This window comes from Melanaphis sacchari, unplaced genomic scaffold (genome assembly GCF_002803265.2).
Source record: "Melanaphis sacchari strain LSU unplaced genomic scaffold, SCAv2.0 Contig85_pilon_pilon, whole genome shotgun sequence".
NCBI lineage: Eukaryota > Metazoa > Arthropoda > Insecta > Hemiptera > Aphididae > Melanaphis > Melanaphis sacchari.
The window spans coordinates 4,645-24,373 of NW_020271605.1; the positions used below are offsets into that span (position 1 = coordinate 4,645).

The window sequence follows — 19,729 nt, forward strand, 5'->3', positions numbered from 1 at the left end:
TTTTGGCATGAATAACCTTATCTGCAGAGGCAGATAATATATAATATATAATGATAGTACCACAAATTTACAAATAAAAATTTCTAATTTTTATATTATAAAAGCTTATTTTAATTTTTTATAAATAAAATTGTTTCTTAAATCTTAAAGTACGGCTGCAGATGGTACCATGCAGCTTGCATATAATAAAGTCACAGGTGCACATTTTTATTTTTCGTAGTGCACAAAGTGTGTCGTAGTGCACACAAAAATAGCCACCGTAGTATATTAATTTAACTGTTTGTATTGTTTGTAATCATCAAACACATATTGGTATATGTCTCGAACCATTTGATCGGACTGTTGCGAGATGAAATGGGCAAGAGCTTCAACAGTATCTGTCTGATTATGTCGGGATGATGTGGGCGACGACGTCTGCACATAACAGTCCTGTAATAATTCTAACACCCTCTGTAGAAATCCGGCGTCCAATTCAATCATGCCGATCAATTTACCAAAATCTTGCATGAGTTCCACGGTGTTGAATTTATCGATACTCGGAGTGCCACCGACAGTGATACTATTGCAGTGTGTTTTCAATTTAATGCCCGTTTCGTTTGCTTTGTCGTACAGATATGATTTACAATCTATGTAGTCTTGTTTGGCATTATTCGAAAGAAACCATAATTGCACGCTATCGCCGTGCTCTAAGCGCGTACGACTGTTGATGGCGTTCAGTGCGCCTTTAAGCTTACGTCGAAAACCATAATATTGGCTACCATTACCGGAGCATGTGACTATTAAAATTTCCATTCGGTCTTTACCAAACGTGGATTTATATACATCCCGTATTAAATTATGTTTTTCGTCTACAACGTTCCGTTTCAACTTTGTTATTCGCAAATGCTCATTGGACAACTCCAACTGTGCCAGGTTTTCAGTCAGTTCATCGACACGTTTTTTATGTTCGGTGCTTCGTAAAAAATATTCGTTTTTTTCTTTTTCGACATCATTTAAACGTTTTAACAATACCGCGGTTTCGGATTGTTTTTGATCCAAAACCTTTTTTAATTCATGCTGGATCTCCTCGAGTTGTGTCAAGTGATTCCGTTCCGCGTTTTCTAAACGTTTTTGCCATGATTTGCGTTCAATTTCCATTTCAGTTTCGGTGTAAACGTTAACCAACACGTTATTAACATGGGTGTTATTAAATTCAACCGACGAACAGGTGTTACTGTTATCGACCCATGTAAACGTAGATTCACGTTCATTAGGTACCGGCAATTCATTTGATAATGGTGTCGTCGGCGCTAAATATGGCGATTCTGTAGTAACATTTGTCGATAATGGTTCCTTCTGGGCCGGTGACTTTATAACGTTTACCGATAATACATCTGTGGTGTCAGATCTTTTCACCGTGGTTGCGGATACATTATTGCTAATTATGTCGGTAATGTCACCGACATCCGACAATAAATATGCAAACACGATTTTCGACGCTATGATGTAAAAATCGGAATCGACCCATGAAGTCAGTGTCAAAAACAACAATGGGTGATAAAATGTACCGTACTCTGGAGACCTTTGGTTAACATTATGCTGATCATACACCGGATTTAAATTCAAAATTAATTTCAAGTGTTTGATTAGTTGAATAAATTTGGCTGATTTGGAAAACATTTTTAAAGACTTTTGCGGATTGCTATATTTGTAGCAAAAACTCGAAGCGTTGATATATTTGTTCTTGTCTAATAATTGTAGTTCGAATCCAGCGTACATTATCATTCGATACCCTTGCAGGAGTGGGTAAGGCGTGTCCACACAGTTGTCATTGTCTCTTGCCGGCAGGTCCACCGGTTTCAACGAAAATGTCCGATCGAACAGCGCACGGCGTTCGGCGGTTTGATTGAAAAAACTGTTGACGGCTATGGCGACCTTGACGTAGAAGTCTTCGCCGCACCATGACGCCAAAGCCAAAAATAATATCGGATGATAATACATACCGCTGACGGCCGATTGGTCGGAGAATCCTAAATCACGAGCTTTGTACTGCACTTTATCACAGAATTCAATTTTCTGCAATAGCATCGGTTCTAAATGCTTGTAAATTCTACTTTCTTGAAAATGAAATATTCTTTTATTTTTCATATCACATAACGAGGTCGCGTTAAAAAAACCGTCAGAGTTATTAACTAACAAATCGAAATTGTCATCAAAAATTACACGCCTGAAATGTGAAATAACTGTAGTCTTCGCTGAGTTCTTAGTGTACACACTCTTTTCATCTAACACAATCATATTTAAAAATTTACACAATCACGCAGAACTAGTAATGACACTACCGTGGTACGTGAGCGACTGATCAATAGTCAACTCATGTCATGTGATATTGTGATGGGTAATTCGTGAGTGAATCAATAACTCAGTGTTACCGCACTGATTCACTACAACTCATGAATTTGTGTTACTACTTATCAATTCATGAATTATGGGTGATAATACGAATTTAGATTTACTGACTCAATACTAATTCATCTAACTCTGGTCATATTAAGTAATAAGTAAACGTAAAGGTCTATGATGATTGTACATAATAATATTATTCTAATAGGTAACCGTAACCATATACGTAACGTAAGGTATGTTAGTAACGCGTATGATTCACAGACTCGCATTGGTAGCGGTGATATTGTGACGTAAAGACGTCGTATTCATCACATTATGTTATCAAATGTATTATAGTTTTATAAAAACAACAAATTTATTATCAAGACAACAAATTAATAAAATACAAAATAAATATTTGATTCATTATCAATATTAGTTTATTAGAATAATATCACGATTCGGTGAACAGTGAACACGCCAACTCAGCATTATAATACCTATTACCTATATTATTAATTATTTTAACATATTATGTATATTATGTTACAATTTTGAAACACTAACTTTGAGCACGGCAATAAACAACAAGAATACAAGACGATTACCAATTAAGATGTCACAATTTAAGTCAATGTTATTGTATGTTAATGACAATTTTATACCATCAAATCATATTAGTTTCCATACTGCAACAAGACTTGACATGTTATAACGTATCACTATGCAATTAGGAGTGTATTATATACTATATGCGATATTTAATTTTTTTTTTTAAGATCAGCATTTTAGTATATATTAGTAGTTTGGTACAATGCTTATTCTAATTTATAAAATTATTATTTTATAATTTTTATATTTAAAATAAAAAAGCTATTTATGCTACCTTGTAGTGTTCCATTTCGTTGTATTTGTCCACAAAATATAATTTATGAAAAAACAAACGAATACACTAATTATATTTAACATGAATTTGTATTTCAAATTAAGAACTCATGGGGCATATTGTTTTTTTTTGAAAAATAAATAAATAAAAAAATATAATAAATAAATATATATATATATTTAATAAATCATTCATATGTTCACAATAATATAACATTTTAAATTAAATTTGTATATAAAATAAAAGTTCAAATTAATTCTTCATTTTATAATATTTTAATATACATACTAAATAATAAGCACACAAGTATATGACATATTATTGTGTTGCGATAGTCGCAGCACGTAAGATCACACATATAGACAAGTATTACATAAGTATCGAATACGTGTTACAGTGTATTAATAGCTGTTAATGATTATTACAAGGAAAAGCAGATTTCTAAAATTAATAAATGCTTAATGAATACTTAAACGAGACCTTGTGACTATAGGATCCGGCAGTTGTTCAATATATAAGGGCGCTCTAACCTATGCACATTACTTTTGCACGACGACTAGTTGACAGTGTCCATGCTAGAAGTATTTGTCTTAAGTTGTAAACATTACTCTGAGTGTTTAAAAGTGTTAAATACTAATCAAATATTAATAAACATACAATAATAGTTAATCAATCAACGTGTTAACTTATTTTGAATCGACCTTCGTCAACCGTGCTCCACAACTGGATCACAACAATTGTATTGTATTAAACAACAAAAACAATTTAGTAAATTAAAATTAATTAATAAAATAAGGTCTTCATACATTTTTAAAAATCAATAGTTCATATATTTAGTGATAGATGATCTAATACTCTGAAGTAACTCTTAAACGAATTGTCTTACGAGAGTTGTTTAATTTAATGAACTGATAACTAGGAGTTAATGGGAGTCAATGGAAATTGGGAGTTGATTCACTGAGTTGACTCCCCGAGTCAACTCATTTGCGTGGATTGAGTCAAGTGAACTGACTCATGTAAATGAGTTGAAAATCCCATCTCTGTCTGTCAAGTGACGAGTGACGACTCCGTGACAATATAATTAACTAATCTAATATAGGGTTACAAAAAAAAAAAAAAAAAAAAAACGGACAAATAATTTTTGGTTTAAATACTCTAAAAAAACATACACATTTTTTTAAAATATTTTTAATACAGTAAAAATTTTAATTCTGAATAAAAATAAACTCACCATTTGTATAACGTTTTAATTGTAAATAACGTATAACAACATTTTTTTTTCAAATGCAAGCCCTGGTCAGTAGCAATAATACAATATTAATTCATACAACGCTGCCTCTCGGCAGCTATCATAAATACAATTTTAGTGTTCGGCATTTGGCGACCCGTGGAGGGAAAATAATTGTACTGCAAAACATATTTATTTAATAATTTTGGTTTTCCGCACATAATATATATTTTATCTATTTTATGATGTATTTATAGATAAAGCGCGGATTTTTATGCACTTAAAAGTATCGAAATATGGCATATAATATGCAGTAAAAATCATGAAAATATGCAGTCAAAATTATGAAAATATGCAGTCAAAATTATGAAAATATGCAAGAATTTTTTATTTATTTAAAATTTACAATAAAACTTATTATAATTAATTACTTAAATACTTAATAATAAACAATTTAGGGAATTTTCTAAACTTAATTTATTTTTAAAATTTTATTTATTATTAAAATTAATAATCATATGCATTTCAAATTTTTCTTCTATGAAGTTGTATAGTTTATCGATTAACATATTTTTAAAGACTGAGAACGAACGTTTGACGTCAACCGAAGTTATTGGGGCATATTTGAAGCAACTTAGTATTTTCGGATTTCGATAAAGATCTTCAAGATGAACGTTTTCGCCTAATAACACTGAATTAATTTTTCGTAGAATTTTCAGACCTTCATTTTTATTGGAAAGCTCGTTCAATTTTGTTGTAAGTGTTACACCTTTCAATCCAGGAATAGAATGCATTTTTTCTTTCATTTCGTCAATTATTGAAAAGCTTAGATGTAAAGTCATATTTCGAGTTTCCAGACTTTTTTATGACTATTTTTTTCACTAAAAATGCCAAATGAATAGATATAAATTTTAAATCATTCTACTTGACAAAATATTATCCTATACATTTTTTTAAATTTTTTTAAATTTTCGCTTCAATATGCAATAAATTTTGAATTTTGCCAAAATATGCAAAAATATACAATAACCTTCAAATATGCAGAAATATGCAAAAAAAAATTTCACCATTAGCTTCAAATTATGATAATTCGTGGAGATAACTGACAAAAATCCAAAAATATTAAAAGGAAAAAAATATGCAATTGCATAGAAATCCGCGCTCTATAATTATAGATAACGATAGTGTTAACCGTTTATCGCTGTTTACAATAATTTTAATAACATATTTTACACATTCCTAGACCGGTTTTTTGAAGTGACAGAAAAAAGCGATAAGCCTATAAATTACTTTTTAATGAATAAACCGATATTTTCCGTGTATAGTGCTATCGCAACTAAATTGTCTCCAACGCGGCCGCCCACACGACGTCTTAAATCATTAATCTACTATTATTATTAGTGGCGGCTCGTGGGTGCTGATAGTGGGGGTACGACTTTAAAATATAAAATACCACTAATCATAGGTTTAACAAATTGTCAAATTAAATATAATAAAATGAAACACAATACACATATTATTATTTTATTATTATTTTAAAGCTTACTATTTTATTCATATAATTATCATAGTATATTATTATTATATTATTATTATAACATTATATGATTTAGTACATAATTTTAAAATAATTATTTTATGGAGTTATTTAGCGCTGTTAATTTTAAAAATAAATTACCCAATATATATATAGTAATATATTACTGTATGGACGACGCTATCGGTCGTCCAAACCCGTATAATAACATCGTACAATAAACGTAACCGCACGCACACGATTGCGCGCTTCGCTTGTAACATACGTATTCGGAATATTGGCAATATTGCTTGGACGACTCTGCCGGTCGTCCAATACCAGTACAAAAACGCAACAAATGTACCCACCCGCATCATTCAGCGCCTCGCTTATACATACGAACCATACGCCGACGGACGACGACGCTGCAGGTCGTCCAAATACGATGCGTATCATATTATGCGATACGCTTCTATTATCAGAAAACAAAATAATGTAATGTTCGCACACGACAAATGTATTATACCTTTATAAGTTATAACTATAATAATAAATAATAAATATTTTTAAAAATCAGAATTAAGATTATACAATAAATTTTCTTATTTTTTAATTTTAGTATAGGAGGTGCGATCGTCCCGTCGTCCAAGCCACGAGCCGCCACTGATTATTATGTAAACATTGTCTTATATTTTATTATTTTTATTATCTGTTAATGTTTCACAATCTTATCCTTTCTGTATATTTTAAACCATAGTTTTAACTATTTATACCATAATTGTGACCTAATTTATAAATGTTAAAAATAATTAATTCTTTACACCTAAGTTTAGATGATGTCGACTGTCAGGAAAACTTTATATTAATAAAAAAAAAAAAAAAACTAAATTGTCAATTATTATGTATTTATTTCGTGTTATAAGCAACTGAAAGTAATAATTTATTTTATCAAAGTATATCACTCCAAAAATAAATCATGAAGGCAGTTTCTAAACGATTTAATCGTAGAAGTAGTCCTTTTGCTTCACAGCGAGCTTGTGATTTTTCAGCTTCATTATTAGTTAGTTCTTCTAATGATATTTTTATTGCAATTAAATTTGTCTTTAAGCTTTGGCATGCGTCATCACGGGAAAACCATCGTGTAGTTGATAAATCTTTTAGAGTTGATTTTGCATGTTTACTTATTATCAACCATCGAGAAGTAGATGACGAAAAAAAAAACATACGATTTTTGAATAGATTCAAAAAAATTGTTGGCTTCTTGACAACAACTAGCTGCGCATGATCCCACAAGGGTGAGGGAATGAGCAGAACAAGGAATGAAGTCGGCAAGAGGTGCTTCTTTCTTAATTCTTGCTTGAACGCCAGAGTTCTTTATGATTAATGTGTAATGTTCAATAAATTATTTGGCAGACTTGACATTCACCAAAATTACGAACATTTTCAAACTACAAGTATTTTGTGGGTGGTAAAAAATGTTTAATACCTTCATTTTTTATTGCTTGGATATGAAAATGTAACACAATGTACCTCTAAAATAGTTTAACAGAAACTAAAAAATCTAAAAATTATACAAACGCAATTATTTTTATAAATTTTTGTAGCATAAATCTGGAGAATTTTATGATATTATTTATTTATATTCTATGACTTTATAGTTTATTCACACTATTTTACGGTATTTACACTTTACAGTAAGATATTATCAACTCAAATGTTAATAACAAAAATATAATAAAGTATAAATATACATTATTATAATAATTAAATATTAATAATATAATAAATGCATTGTTTATGGAAAAACTGAAATCAGCCTAACGTAGTAGCAGTGTTGGGCAAGCCCGGAATAAGGGGGGGCAGGAGGGGCCAAGTTCCCGGGGCCCATAGTTTTCTCGGTTTAAAATTACATTAAGTGATAATTTGTACTTTTTATAGTACCTACAAAAATATTTTTATTTTTTTTTTTGTTTGAACTAATAGTCGATGGGGCCCGTTGACCGTGTTTACCACCAATAGTATGGTAAGTGGGGAAACATAGCGTCATAGCCAAGTTTGTGTTTGTTGGGAATAGGCTTATATTTTGATATTACTGTATTTAAAAATAGAATTTGGAAAATTTGTTTATGTGACTGTCTCGGTCATGGATACTCATAATTTAGATACCTACCGACTAAATCTGTTTACATAAACAAAACTTAATTTTATGTGTAAATATATATTTTAATAAAAATATAATATTTTTTTAATATTTTTATCCTCATCAATCGTTATCATTAGAGAACGGATTTTTAGGTTTTTACATATTTTTATTGGTTTTATGCAGCTTTATGAGAGTGACAAATGTGGACGACTTATCCATCACAGAGTTCGTAGGAAAAAATGTATTTAGCATATTAAAGCATATTTTGGACTTAAGAGAATATTTAGCCTATTTTTCATATTTTAGAATATAATATTCTATTATTGTTCATAAAAAATCATATTATACATTATTAATTTATTGATTTGTGATATTTTCCAGCAACAATTTTGTCAAGGAAAAGAAATTATTTTATATAAGAATGATAAAAATTAAAAATCATCCAATTATCTACTTGTTTGTAATCAAATTGGTAATGATGATCATTTTGTTACTCTTAATTCATGATTGTACTTACGATCTTATAATAACGTGATAAGAATGATTTCTAATAATAAATCTATTTTTACTTTTATATTGTTTATATTATTTTAACTTTAATGTCTGACGATTTAGTTAAATTTGTAATATTCATTTTTATTTTTTTTAAATACCGAAAATTAACAAAAGTTTAAAATATTTACATAAACAGTGGATAGAGTCGTATAATAAAACAAATGATACAGTATTTAGGACTGATGGTGATATAGTTTAGTAGGTAACTAAGTATGAACTAATTTTGTTTTTATTAATTTTATTTGTTTTTTTTTATTAATATTTCATTATATTTATAAAGGTAACTAAGTATGAACTGATTTATATTTTATAGTTAAATAACTTAGCTGTTACTAAAGACCATACAAGTTATGTATTGTTTTTATATAATATATTTCATTGTATTCATAAACCTAACTGTTTTGTATTTTTTATAGTTAAATATTTTATATGTTACCAAAAAGGAATGGTACATAAGTTATTTATTGTTTTAATTGAATTATTTTGGAAAAAAAACAAATAATCATATTATCTGCATATTTACAAGTTTAAGAAATATTTAGAGAATATTTTAGGGTTTTTTTTTAGAACATATTAGCATCATATTTTAAGCTTTTAAGAACCTAAAAATCTGCTCTTTAGTTATCATACTTAAATAAAAATGTTTAAATTTGTTTTATTGTATAATTTTATAATTTTAAAGAATTGTTTTTATTGACGGGGGCCCACAACCATGTATTGGCCCCTGAGCCCCTGAAGCTCTTGATCCGGGCTTGGATAGACCGTCTCCGCTCAGAATTGGTTTTTGTATACAATGACGTTAAGTTCAAATTTAACATAGTCGTTAAGTTAGTCATCCCGCCTTTATAAAAATTTTATAAACTAATGCAAATATTTAGCAAGCTTATTGCAAATTAATTTTTAAAATTTGCGAATTAAAATTATAATTTAGGTGAATTTTTTGCTAAATTTTGTCAGTCATCTCCCTCACTTTGTCCGATCCGTGTTAAATCAACGTTAATAATTAGCAAATCAATTGTAAATAATTGCAAATTAATAAAAAAATATATTAAATCTTCCTTAGGTAGGTATTACCATTACTAATTTGAATAACTAATAAAATATCCTTAGAAATATAAGTAAGTTGGCTAATGGTCTCTGCTCAGATTAGTTTTTCGTATGGAATAATTAATTATTGAATTCGAATTTAACACGTTCATTATAATAATTACCTACCTACCTAGGTAATCACTAAAAAAAAAAATAGTTACTTGACACCTACTACACAGCAGAGCGACTTTCCTAGTTATTTTTATACTAATACGGCATTACGGCTATACAGTCAAAGTATGAATAATAATATATTTAAATATTTAATAGGTACCTATTGTTCTTTGTATTGTATAAGCTAATTTACCTATAATCTATACAACTATTTATTATACCTAAATGTAAATACGTAATAGTATACGCTGTAATACCATTAATACCTAATTTTTAATTTTAATAATTTTACGGCCTTTTTAACATACCTACCTACGTATATTAATTTGTTATTAATTATATTTAATATAATAATATTGTTTAAATTGTGCTAGGTACTTACTTATAGTCGTATAGACTAACTTGTATAGACATTTTGTAGGCCGCGAGCAGTATGGTACTGGGCCGCGAGCCATAGGTATAATATTAAACATTATATATATTTAAAATAATATTATATTTCTGATCATAATAATATTTAATCAATTTTAACTATAGTGTACAATAAGTGTACAAGTAACAAGTTTTAATCCAGATATTGACTTTCTCGTGAAGAATAAGCAATGTCAAAAATCCCATTAAATTGTGTATCTTGTGATAAAGTTGAATTAAGTTTTTTTTTAAATTTTTTAAATTTTTTATTCCTAATAACTATATATATATATATAATATATATAATATATGACATATGTTATGTTATATATTATAATTGTATGAAAACGTATATAGGTATGCTATGGATGGGCCTCAAATATATTTTTACAAAATTAATGGTCCGCGAAACTAAAAAGGTTGGGAACCACTGGTTTATACTACTATCAATTTATACACAATATATATTTATATATATATAAATATAAATATATTATGTATAAATAGATAAATGTTTACTGTTTAATAATTAACATTTAACAATAATAATTTATCGTATTATAATTTATGGATTTGTATAAAAAAATTTAGCCGTCATCAATTACAGTGCCGCCAGTATTTCATTAATTTTCAACGCCCTTCGTCTTATCCATCCAACTTAAAACACGTATCAGATTTTCTAGGTTTGGTTTTTATACCTCAAGTGCCTACAACTACCTACATAATTTTTTAATGTTTTATCAATTTTGTATATTTGTGTTTAAAATGAGTGTGATAACATTTATCCACAGGCCACGACTACCTTCAAACTTGGGTATTAACACTATTAACTACAAATATTATAAATATATTTAATCAACAGGCACTTTTTAAACATATTGCGGTTTTTGTACTTTATCTTTTTTTACAAATAATTATCATAATAAATTATAATACTCGTTTTTCTTGTTTTTACAGACGTTTTGCTCTATCATTAATTTATAATAATAAATATTAAATTAAATTTAATCGTTATTAAATTTAGTGCATAATAATGTACTTTTTGAAAGAAATATCTAGATAAAATACCGAACAAAGGTCAACTCCACGGTTATAATATAATTTCAACATTTGTACCATGGCTTAAATATTGTTCTTCACACAATCGGACATGTCTTGGATACGGGACAACTCTATGACATGGATCCAACGTCTTTGCGCGCAAGTGCTCACGTATGGAGAGATACCGAAACATGTAGCATTTATAATGGATGGTAATAGGCGTTATGCTAAGAAAAATTGTGTTGCCAAGAAAGAAGGCCATGTACGAGGGTGAGTTAGAACTTTGTCTAAAATAAATATCAAAAGCACCCTTAATTAACTTTGGATAGCATCTGATTAATATTAATCTTATCTATTATTTTTCTTTGGAATTAAGTAAATTATTAATTTTAATAAGGTTAAATTTGCATAAATTTCTTTAAATTGAATTTGTAATTTTCTAGTATATGAACATACTAATTATTCCAAATATATAATGTGTTAGTGAATCAAAAATATTGTTTTTTAATTAAATTGTGTTGCATATTTAATTTATATAATTTTACCCAAGATTTATTTATAAGTACAAACCAAGTTATTTACACTTTCTAAATGTTCATGTTTACTAAATCCAAACCAGTTTTTAAGCATCATATAAGCTTTATGAATCATAAAACAAACTTAAGAAATGTTTAGTAACGCCCAACATCAATAAAGTATATGGTTCAAGACTTTCAAATATTTTAATTGTCACCCACCTATGCAATATTTGTATATGTTTTGAATAAGACAAAGATAAATTGATTTATAAATTATGAAGGTACTTTCAATATATTTTCTAAAAAAAATATTTTCTAAGTAAATAACATGTATTGTAATTATTGTATGATTTATAAAACATGCTCATGCACATACCTTTTTTTTTTTTCAATAATATTAATGCAGTTCTTTAAAATTTGATTTTCGAAATTTTTAAATTACTTAAAAACCATTTTTTCAAATTCTTGACATATTTTATATAGCTTAAATGTGTTATGTAAAGATACAAACTTTTGTTTTTCAAATAATAATTGCCCCTCTTTTATAGTAAATTTTTTTTTTATTGTTGATGTATCAAAATCAAAATTTGAACTAGTGAGTTAGTAAGTTAGTTTTCAAGTTTGATAAATATCAAATTCAATAATTATTATATTTTATTTATATTATTATCAAACCATTTTTGTGGATAATTATCCTTAACATAAACATTTTAATAACTAAAAAGCTGATCGTTCAAATTTTGAATTAGGTATATCAAAATGTTTAAAAATAATTATCCACTAAATAATCTATAGTAAAACAAAGGAAGTTATCATGAACAAGTTTATATGGTTATATGTTTATAAGTTCTTTATAAAAAAATCTCAAAAATTTGAGATTTGGTCTTTAAGTATATTTAATAAGAAATCATATTTGAAGTACCTATCTAAATTGAAAGGAATAATTTAGATTATTTAATTCTTAATTTTTTATGCTGTATTGAAGATAATTATTAAGAGTTTCATTTTTTATGATTTATAACTTTTATTTTTTAAGTGTAATTTTGATTTAAAAGATTTATTACAAACTGATAATTATGCTAAATCAGCAATCAGGCTCGCAGATTTATTGAGATTTATGTTTTTTATCTGTTCAATAATTTAATATAATTATTTTATACAATAATATTATCATATTAAATATGTATACATTATAACATGATGTATGTATATTTTTAAATCTAGAATGCTATTGAGTTTCTAAGATGGCCAAGTAATATAATACTCCTAATAAATAATAACTTCTAGATACAACCAATTATAACTGTATGATGTTGTTTGTAATTATTAATTATGTTCATATTTCTTCTAGGTTTGACAAATTAGCTGAAACATTGCAATGGTGCTTGCATTTAGGTATAAAAGAAGTTACTGTATATGCTTTCAGTTTAGATAATTTTAAGCGAACTCAAGAAGAAATTGATGCGCTATTTGATCTTGCCCGAGAAAAATTTAAAAGACTTTTGGAAGAAAAGTAATATATTTTAGTTATTGTTAAAAATTAAGTATTAAATAACAAGCTATAATATTGCTAATCTTTAATTTAAATGTATAGCAGTAAAAATATTGATACATGTTTTAACCTTTATATCTACAATATATTTTTAAACTTCTATACATTTAACTAAAGATTTAAATATTATTATAAATAATTTAGATTGTCTGCAAAATGCTCAATTTTTAAGTAGGGCATACTCACATAATATAATTCATTAACTACTATATCTGATTATTATAATACAGTTTAGAATAAATGATACTAAAAGTAAACAAGATACACTTTTTCATGGCAAGGTGTATAAATACTTTATTTAGAACCTACTTAAATTTAAATTTACCCTAATTTATTTATTATTGAATTATCCTTTTCAAACATTGTAAAAAATAATGTTTGTATTATTATATTATGATACTAGTATATAATAGAATAAATAGATATGTAAGTGAGGACTTCTCTGTTATACATTTATTTAAAAAATTTTGATTTTATTACTGTTTTACTATTTTATTTTATAACTATTATTTTTTTGCTGGTAGACAAATGTGTTTAGTTAGTACTTTTGAAAGTCAAAATTTAAAATTCTCCGCATCTTTAATAATAAAAAAAATAGTAAAAATAAAAAGGTGGGCAAGTGGGTAACACTCTGCTGTACATTAGGTATCACGTGGATTATTATAATGGGTGTGATAAAGACAGGCTATATTACTAAATATATTTTGTGATATAGTTATTTAAGTCATTTATTTCAATTTTAGTATTATAGTAGTTATTACAATTCATAATAATATAATATACGTAAAAGTTTTAAGGTCCCATGAATAATGGTCTTAAATTATAACAATATAATTAACATCGTTATTTATTCATACTTAAAATGTCTAACAAAAATAATTGCCTATATATATTTTTTATATTTTATAGTATTGGTATGAACCATTTATAAGGAACCTTGTATTAAATTTTCAAAATTTAAATATAAAAAAAAAGTTTCTATAAATTTCAAACTATTATACAGTTAGCAATTTCTTGCTATTTTAACGAATTTCATCAAAATTTTTAATTAAAATGCATAAAAAAGAAAATGTCTTTTTTTATTTATTAAATTTTTATTATTTGTTGTTAATACTTTTTTCTTATGTGTGTATTGTTTAACTTATTACTTAGCCTGTGAACACTCATTTCCACTCAGCAGATGTGTTGGAAGTGACCAACTCCTGTTAATTTTATTATATTATAAAATGTAAAACTTTAGTTAACAATAAATCAATATTTTTATACAAATATAAGAATAATTTATGTAGTATCTTGTATCAAATTTTTAAGCATATCTATAAAAAAAATAAAATAAAAATTTCTCATGCCTAAAAAGTAAAAACACTTAAAAATATTCTAAATATTTTAAAATTTTTACTGTAAAAAAAATTATTAATATAAACATTTGGATAAAATTTCAAGTATCTAGTATTTATTTTTAAGTTATACTAAAAACAAAATTGATTTTGTCAAAGATTTATTTGCATATAAATCAAGATTTTCCATAGTTGTATTTTTTTTCTGATTTTTCTGAAAATGTACTTGGAATTTAACTTTTGAATCTCCATAGTACCAACTAGATCCAATTGTACAATAGAAACCATAACCGTTTTTGAAAATCATAGCATTTTACTGCCCCAAAAATTGTTTACAAAAACAAAAAAAAAAATATTCACATCATTGTAAAATCAATACATTTGTTGTTCCACTCAAAATTTAACAATTTATCATAAACACATTTTTATTAAATTAGATATTAATTTACTGCAAATATTGAATGTTATAAAATTTCAAACTCTGGACCAATTATTACATAATATAATGCGTTGTATACATTTGATATTATATTGGTTTAGATATTTTTATTGAATATTATATAATATTTCATCTATTACTTATGATTATTATTATTATTGATATAAGAGAAAAATAGAAAATTAATTATTCATTATATTACATAGATATTATATATATAGGTATTTTTGGTTATATTATTATTATAATAAATTACGATTTATTTTTTTTGTTGGTTTTAATTTTAAATGTAAGGTTTTGCAATTTTCTTAGTGTGAGAAGTTTATCAGCTGATGCACCTTTTTTTCTGTCCATACAATACATATTATGTTAGGACAGTCCAAAGTTTGAAAATATTTTTGTGTACTTTTTGATGTTTTGTTGTCTGTTCTTGAGCTTCTGTGTTAATTATACTTATTAAAATGTCAGGTTTTTGTGCATTGTGTTTATGTATATTAGCATTAATATTGTTAAATAATATCTATTGGATCCAATTTGTTTATTTCTTCATATTGAATTTCTATCTTTTGTTCATTTTCAATGGTATAAATGTTATAGTCATAACTTATTCTTAGAAGTCATTTTTATGGTAAATTATAAATTTATTAAGTTTTTCATTATATTTTATGTTTCAAAATAAAATGTTAATACTTATTAAATATATCGTAAACATTGAATAGTGTATTTATTTTTTAATTAAGGTTTTATAATTTTCATAATATTTTAATCCTTAGGTTGAAGTAAAGGAGTTTGCAGTAGAAACATAATTTGAATTGTACTAACTATATTATTTAAGTCGTGTGGTTGTTCCAGGAGCATTATCCAAAATAGTTAGGTAATCCTGTGGTAAATTGTCTTTCTTTTTTTAAGTTTTTACTTATTTAGCCATCCATTTTATGTCTTAAAATATCCTTCATTAAAGATTTTTGCATGAAATAATATTAAATATATTGCCTTTCCTTTTAAAAGGTAAATAATTCATAAATGTATAATACATATAAAAATGATTATACTAACAATTCTTGTACATTTTTAGTTAACTAAAATAAAATATTTAATTGATTGATCAATATTTTGTTGGCTTTAATAATTTAATTTTCATTAACTATAAACTAAATTAAAGGAGTTGGTTATATTAAGGTTAGATTATAGAAATTGTTTTCATATATAATTTTAAATATAACAATAATAATGTGTTGTTTTTGCCAATGTTTCTTATTAGTTGATTGAGAAGTATTTTTCATTCATTTTTTTTAATGATTACAATTAAATTTAAACCCTATATATTAATTAATTAAAATATTTTGATTTTAATTTTGTTTTAGAGATAAGTTGAATGAGCATGGTGTGTGTATTAATGTTATTGGAAACATCAAAAAGTTACCAGATGATTTGGTTAAGTTAATTGCAGAATCAATGTCTATAACTAAACAAAACAACAAGACGTTTTTAAATGTTGCATTCTCTTACACTGGTTAGTTGAAATAATTGCTTTTACATTTTAAATCAATTACTTAAATAATTATAACTGGATAACATGTGTACTAAATATTATAATTTATAATACTATAGATTATTATTTAAAATTAAAATATTTAGATAATTATTGTTTTTAAGTGTTAAACCTATAGTCATAAAATTATGTTTAATCAAATATTATAAATTATACATTTAACTTTTAATTAGTAAATTATATAAATTATTACTAATACATCATAAGTTATTAGTGAATATAATACGCATTTAAATATTTCCTACATTATGTTATTTTGTTACACTGTTAATAATACATACAATACATCAGAACACTAAATTTGTATGAGTATATGTTGTCTTTATCTTATATATAACATAGACAATTTGTATTCATTTTAAGTTGTTTTTTTTAATATAGAGAAAATAGACCTATAATTAAACTCTCTTCTTTGGTTTTTTTTCATTTTTTAATTTTTAAGTGAGCTATGAGTTTTGTAAAATATTATAATTAAAACTATCTTCAACATTTAAATATTGTAAAAACCAATGAAAGAACATAAATAATGTTCTTACTTTTAAATTGATAGATTTAATTTATTTTCCTGACCTGTATTCACAATGCTAATTCAATAATATGAGAACCACTTAATTTATGTATTAGTCATATTGTTATGATGTTTAACCTAACATACTTTATGAAATTTACCATTATTATCAATATGGGAATAATGCATCATTCATATTAAAAATGTTTTATACTTGTTGTTTCATTGCAGTTTTTTAAAATTGTATTACTAAAAAGTTACTTTTGTTTATTCATTGTATAAATTTATATTATATAAACTATTTATTTTTTTCAGGACACGATGAATTAACAAATGCATTTAATCAAATATCTAATGGTATTAAAAATAATGATTTGGAGGAATCAGATTTATCAGTTGAAATATTAGATAATTGTATGTATACCTATCCATCCCCACCACCTGATTTATTAATACGCACATCTGGTGAAACTAGACTGAGTGATTTCATGTTATGGCAGGTAAATTTATAGTTTTTAAAAATATGTTTTGTTTAAGGAAATATGCAGTTTTTTTTTAAAACAATTTTTTCAGTGTGCTTACAGTTACATTTATTTTACTCCAGTCTTATGGCCAGAATTTACTGCGTGGGACTTTATGATTGCTATTTTCATGTATCAAAGAAATATTAGAGCAATCATATCTTGTAAATTACCAATTAAAAAATTGAGTTCAAGGGCTGAAAAATTTGTTGAAAATGTACAACAAAACCGGTTAAATAGTCTTTATACAATTGCGTGATAATATTATTGTTTTTTTTTTATTTTTAATTTATAAAGTATAATTTATTTACATAATAATTATATATGTACGTGTTTATTATGTATGTAGTACATTTATTTATATATGAGAGTTATACATTATTTTAAATATTATTTTTTTAATAAGTCTACTTTTTATTTTTACAATTGTACACATTTTGGAGTTTCATTTAATTCATCACTGTTTTCACTGTTGAAATTTCCACAAAGACCACATGTAGATCCACGCAATTTACTTTCAACTAACATAATGATTGTATGACCATAATGTTGAACAGTTATTCCAGAATTAATTTCAAGATCAGTCATTTCTTCATCCCATCTTTTTGCTCTAAAAATTGTTAGAATTTAAAATAAATACTTATTGATGGGGTTAGTTTTAAAGTTAATAATAGTGTACCTACCTATAAATAAAAATATCATCTTTATTTTTTGGTGGGTATTGAACTCCAGTTGGGGTTACTTCAATTTCTGTTCCATTAATGTATACTTTTATGTCTGAATTTTCTTGAACCATGTCCATTACACTGTTCTGTGTTAATATTCGCACACTCTAAAAAAACAAATTAAGTATTCATATTCAATAGCCACATTCTTTTGGAAAATGTCTTATTATTTTTTTACTTACTAAAGTTGAATTAATAGTAATCATTTTAATTCCTACTATAAAGCGAGATGACGAAGAACAGTCCGCTAATGCTATTGTGTAGCAGTCTTGATCTAACTTGAAATTGTGTGTTGTTGAATTATCCAAACTCAATGCCGTTATAGAATTAACAGCACAGATACCTAACACCAAAAAATTTAAGTTTACTCTTTGTGCTCTTAGATTGATATTACTTAAAACAAGTACTCACCACGAGTGGTCCAAGGAAGTTTTGTTGGAAATGTAAATTTGACAGTAGTCATATTACCTTCATCCATTACAAAATCCGAAAACAATGAATGCATTGTAATTATCATCCAACTTGGTAACTAGAATTAGTAAATAATATGTCATTATTGTTTAAAACAAATTTGGATTTTCAATTAAAATATATATATAAATACATATTACTCTGCAGTGTAAAAACAAATTTGTCGAAAACGTTAAAAACTAAATATGATAATAATTTAGTAGGTATTTTATATGAGATAGTCGAATTTCAAATTTATTATTGAAACTATTGAATGAGTTGAAACTCCTTTCGAGCCGTAACGTCCGCAACTGGTTTATGTGCCTCTGCCTATATAGATATACAAGCCCGGATCAAGAGCTTCAGGGGCCAATACATGGTTGTGGGCCTCCGTCAATAAAAACAATTCTTTAAAATTATACAATAAAACAAATTTAAACATTTTTATTTAAGTATGATAACTAAAGAGCAGATTTTTAGGTTCTTAAAAGCTTAAAATATGATGCTAATATGTTCTAAAAAAAACCCTAAAATATTCTCTAAATATTTCTTAAACTTGTAAATATGCAGATAATATGATTTGTTTTTTTTCCAAAATAATTCAATTAAAACAATAAATAACTTATGTACCATTCCTTTTTGGTAACATATAAAATATTTAACTATAAAAAATACAAAACAGTTAGGTTTATGAATACAATGAAATATATTATATAAAAACAATACATAACTTGTATGGTCTTTAGTAACAGCTAAGTTATTTAACTATAAAATATAAAT

General features: G+C 26.0%; 3 protein-coding genes across 4 annotated transcripts in view; 1 reads left to right on the top strand and 2 right to left on the bottom strand.

Annotated features, from left to right (window-relative positions):
• On the bottom strand, positions 1-2,347 carry LOC112602222. The gene has a single exon (XM_025350179.1). The coding sequence runs from the start codon at positions 2,275-2,277 to the stop codon at positions 268-270; it is 2,010 nt and encodes a 669-aa protein (XP_025205964.1). The 5' UTR covers positions 2,278-2,347; the 3' UTR covers positions 1-267.
• Positions 2,348-11,273: 8,926 nt separating this feature from the next.
• Positions 11,274-18,092, top strand: LOC112602246 (dehydrodolichyl diphosphate synthase complex subunit DHDDS). The gene is made up of 5 exons (XM_025350215.1): positions 11,274-11,617; positions 13,217-13,378; positions 16,558-16,706; positions 17,569-17,753; positions 17,827-18,092. Exons 1-5 carry the CDS (start codon positions 11,457-11,459, stop codon positions 18,031-18,033), a joined length of 864 nt encoding a protein of 287 aa, XP_025206000.1. The 5' UTR covers positions 11,274-11,456; the 3' UTR covers positions 18,034-18,092.
• Positions 18,093-18,164: 72 nt separating this feature from the next.
• The window catches only part of LOC112602313 (vitellogenin-like), a 36,805-nt gene continuing 35,240 nt past the window's right edge, over positions 18,165-19,729 (bottom strand). For both annotated transcript variants that reach the window (XM_025350329.1, XM_025350328.1), the window contains exons 17-20: positions 18,911-19,028; positions 18,682-18,842; positions 18,458-18,606; positions 18,165-18,384 (exon numbers count right to left, since the gene is read on the bottom strand). In XM_025350329.1, coding sequence (XP_025206114.1) covers positions 18,195-18,384; positions 18,458-18,606; positions 18,682-18,842; positions 18,911-19,028 — 618 coding nt within the window. In that variant the 3' untranslated portion in view covers positions 18,165-18,194. The remainder of the gene's footprint in view (positions 18,385-18,457; positions 18,607-18,681; positions 18,843-18,910; positions 19,029-19,729) is intronic.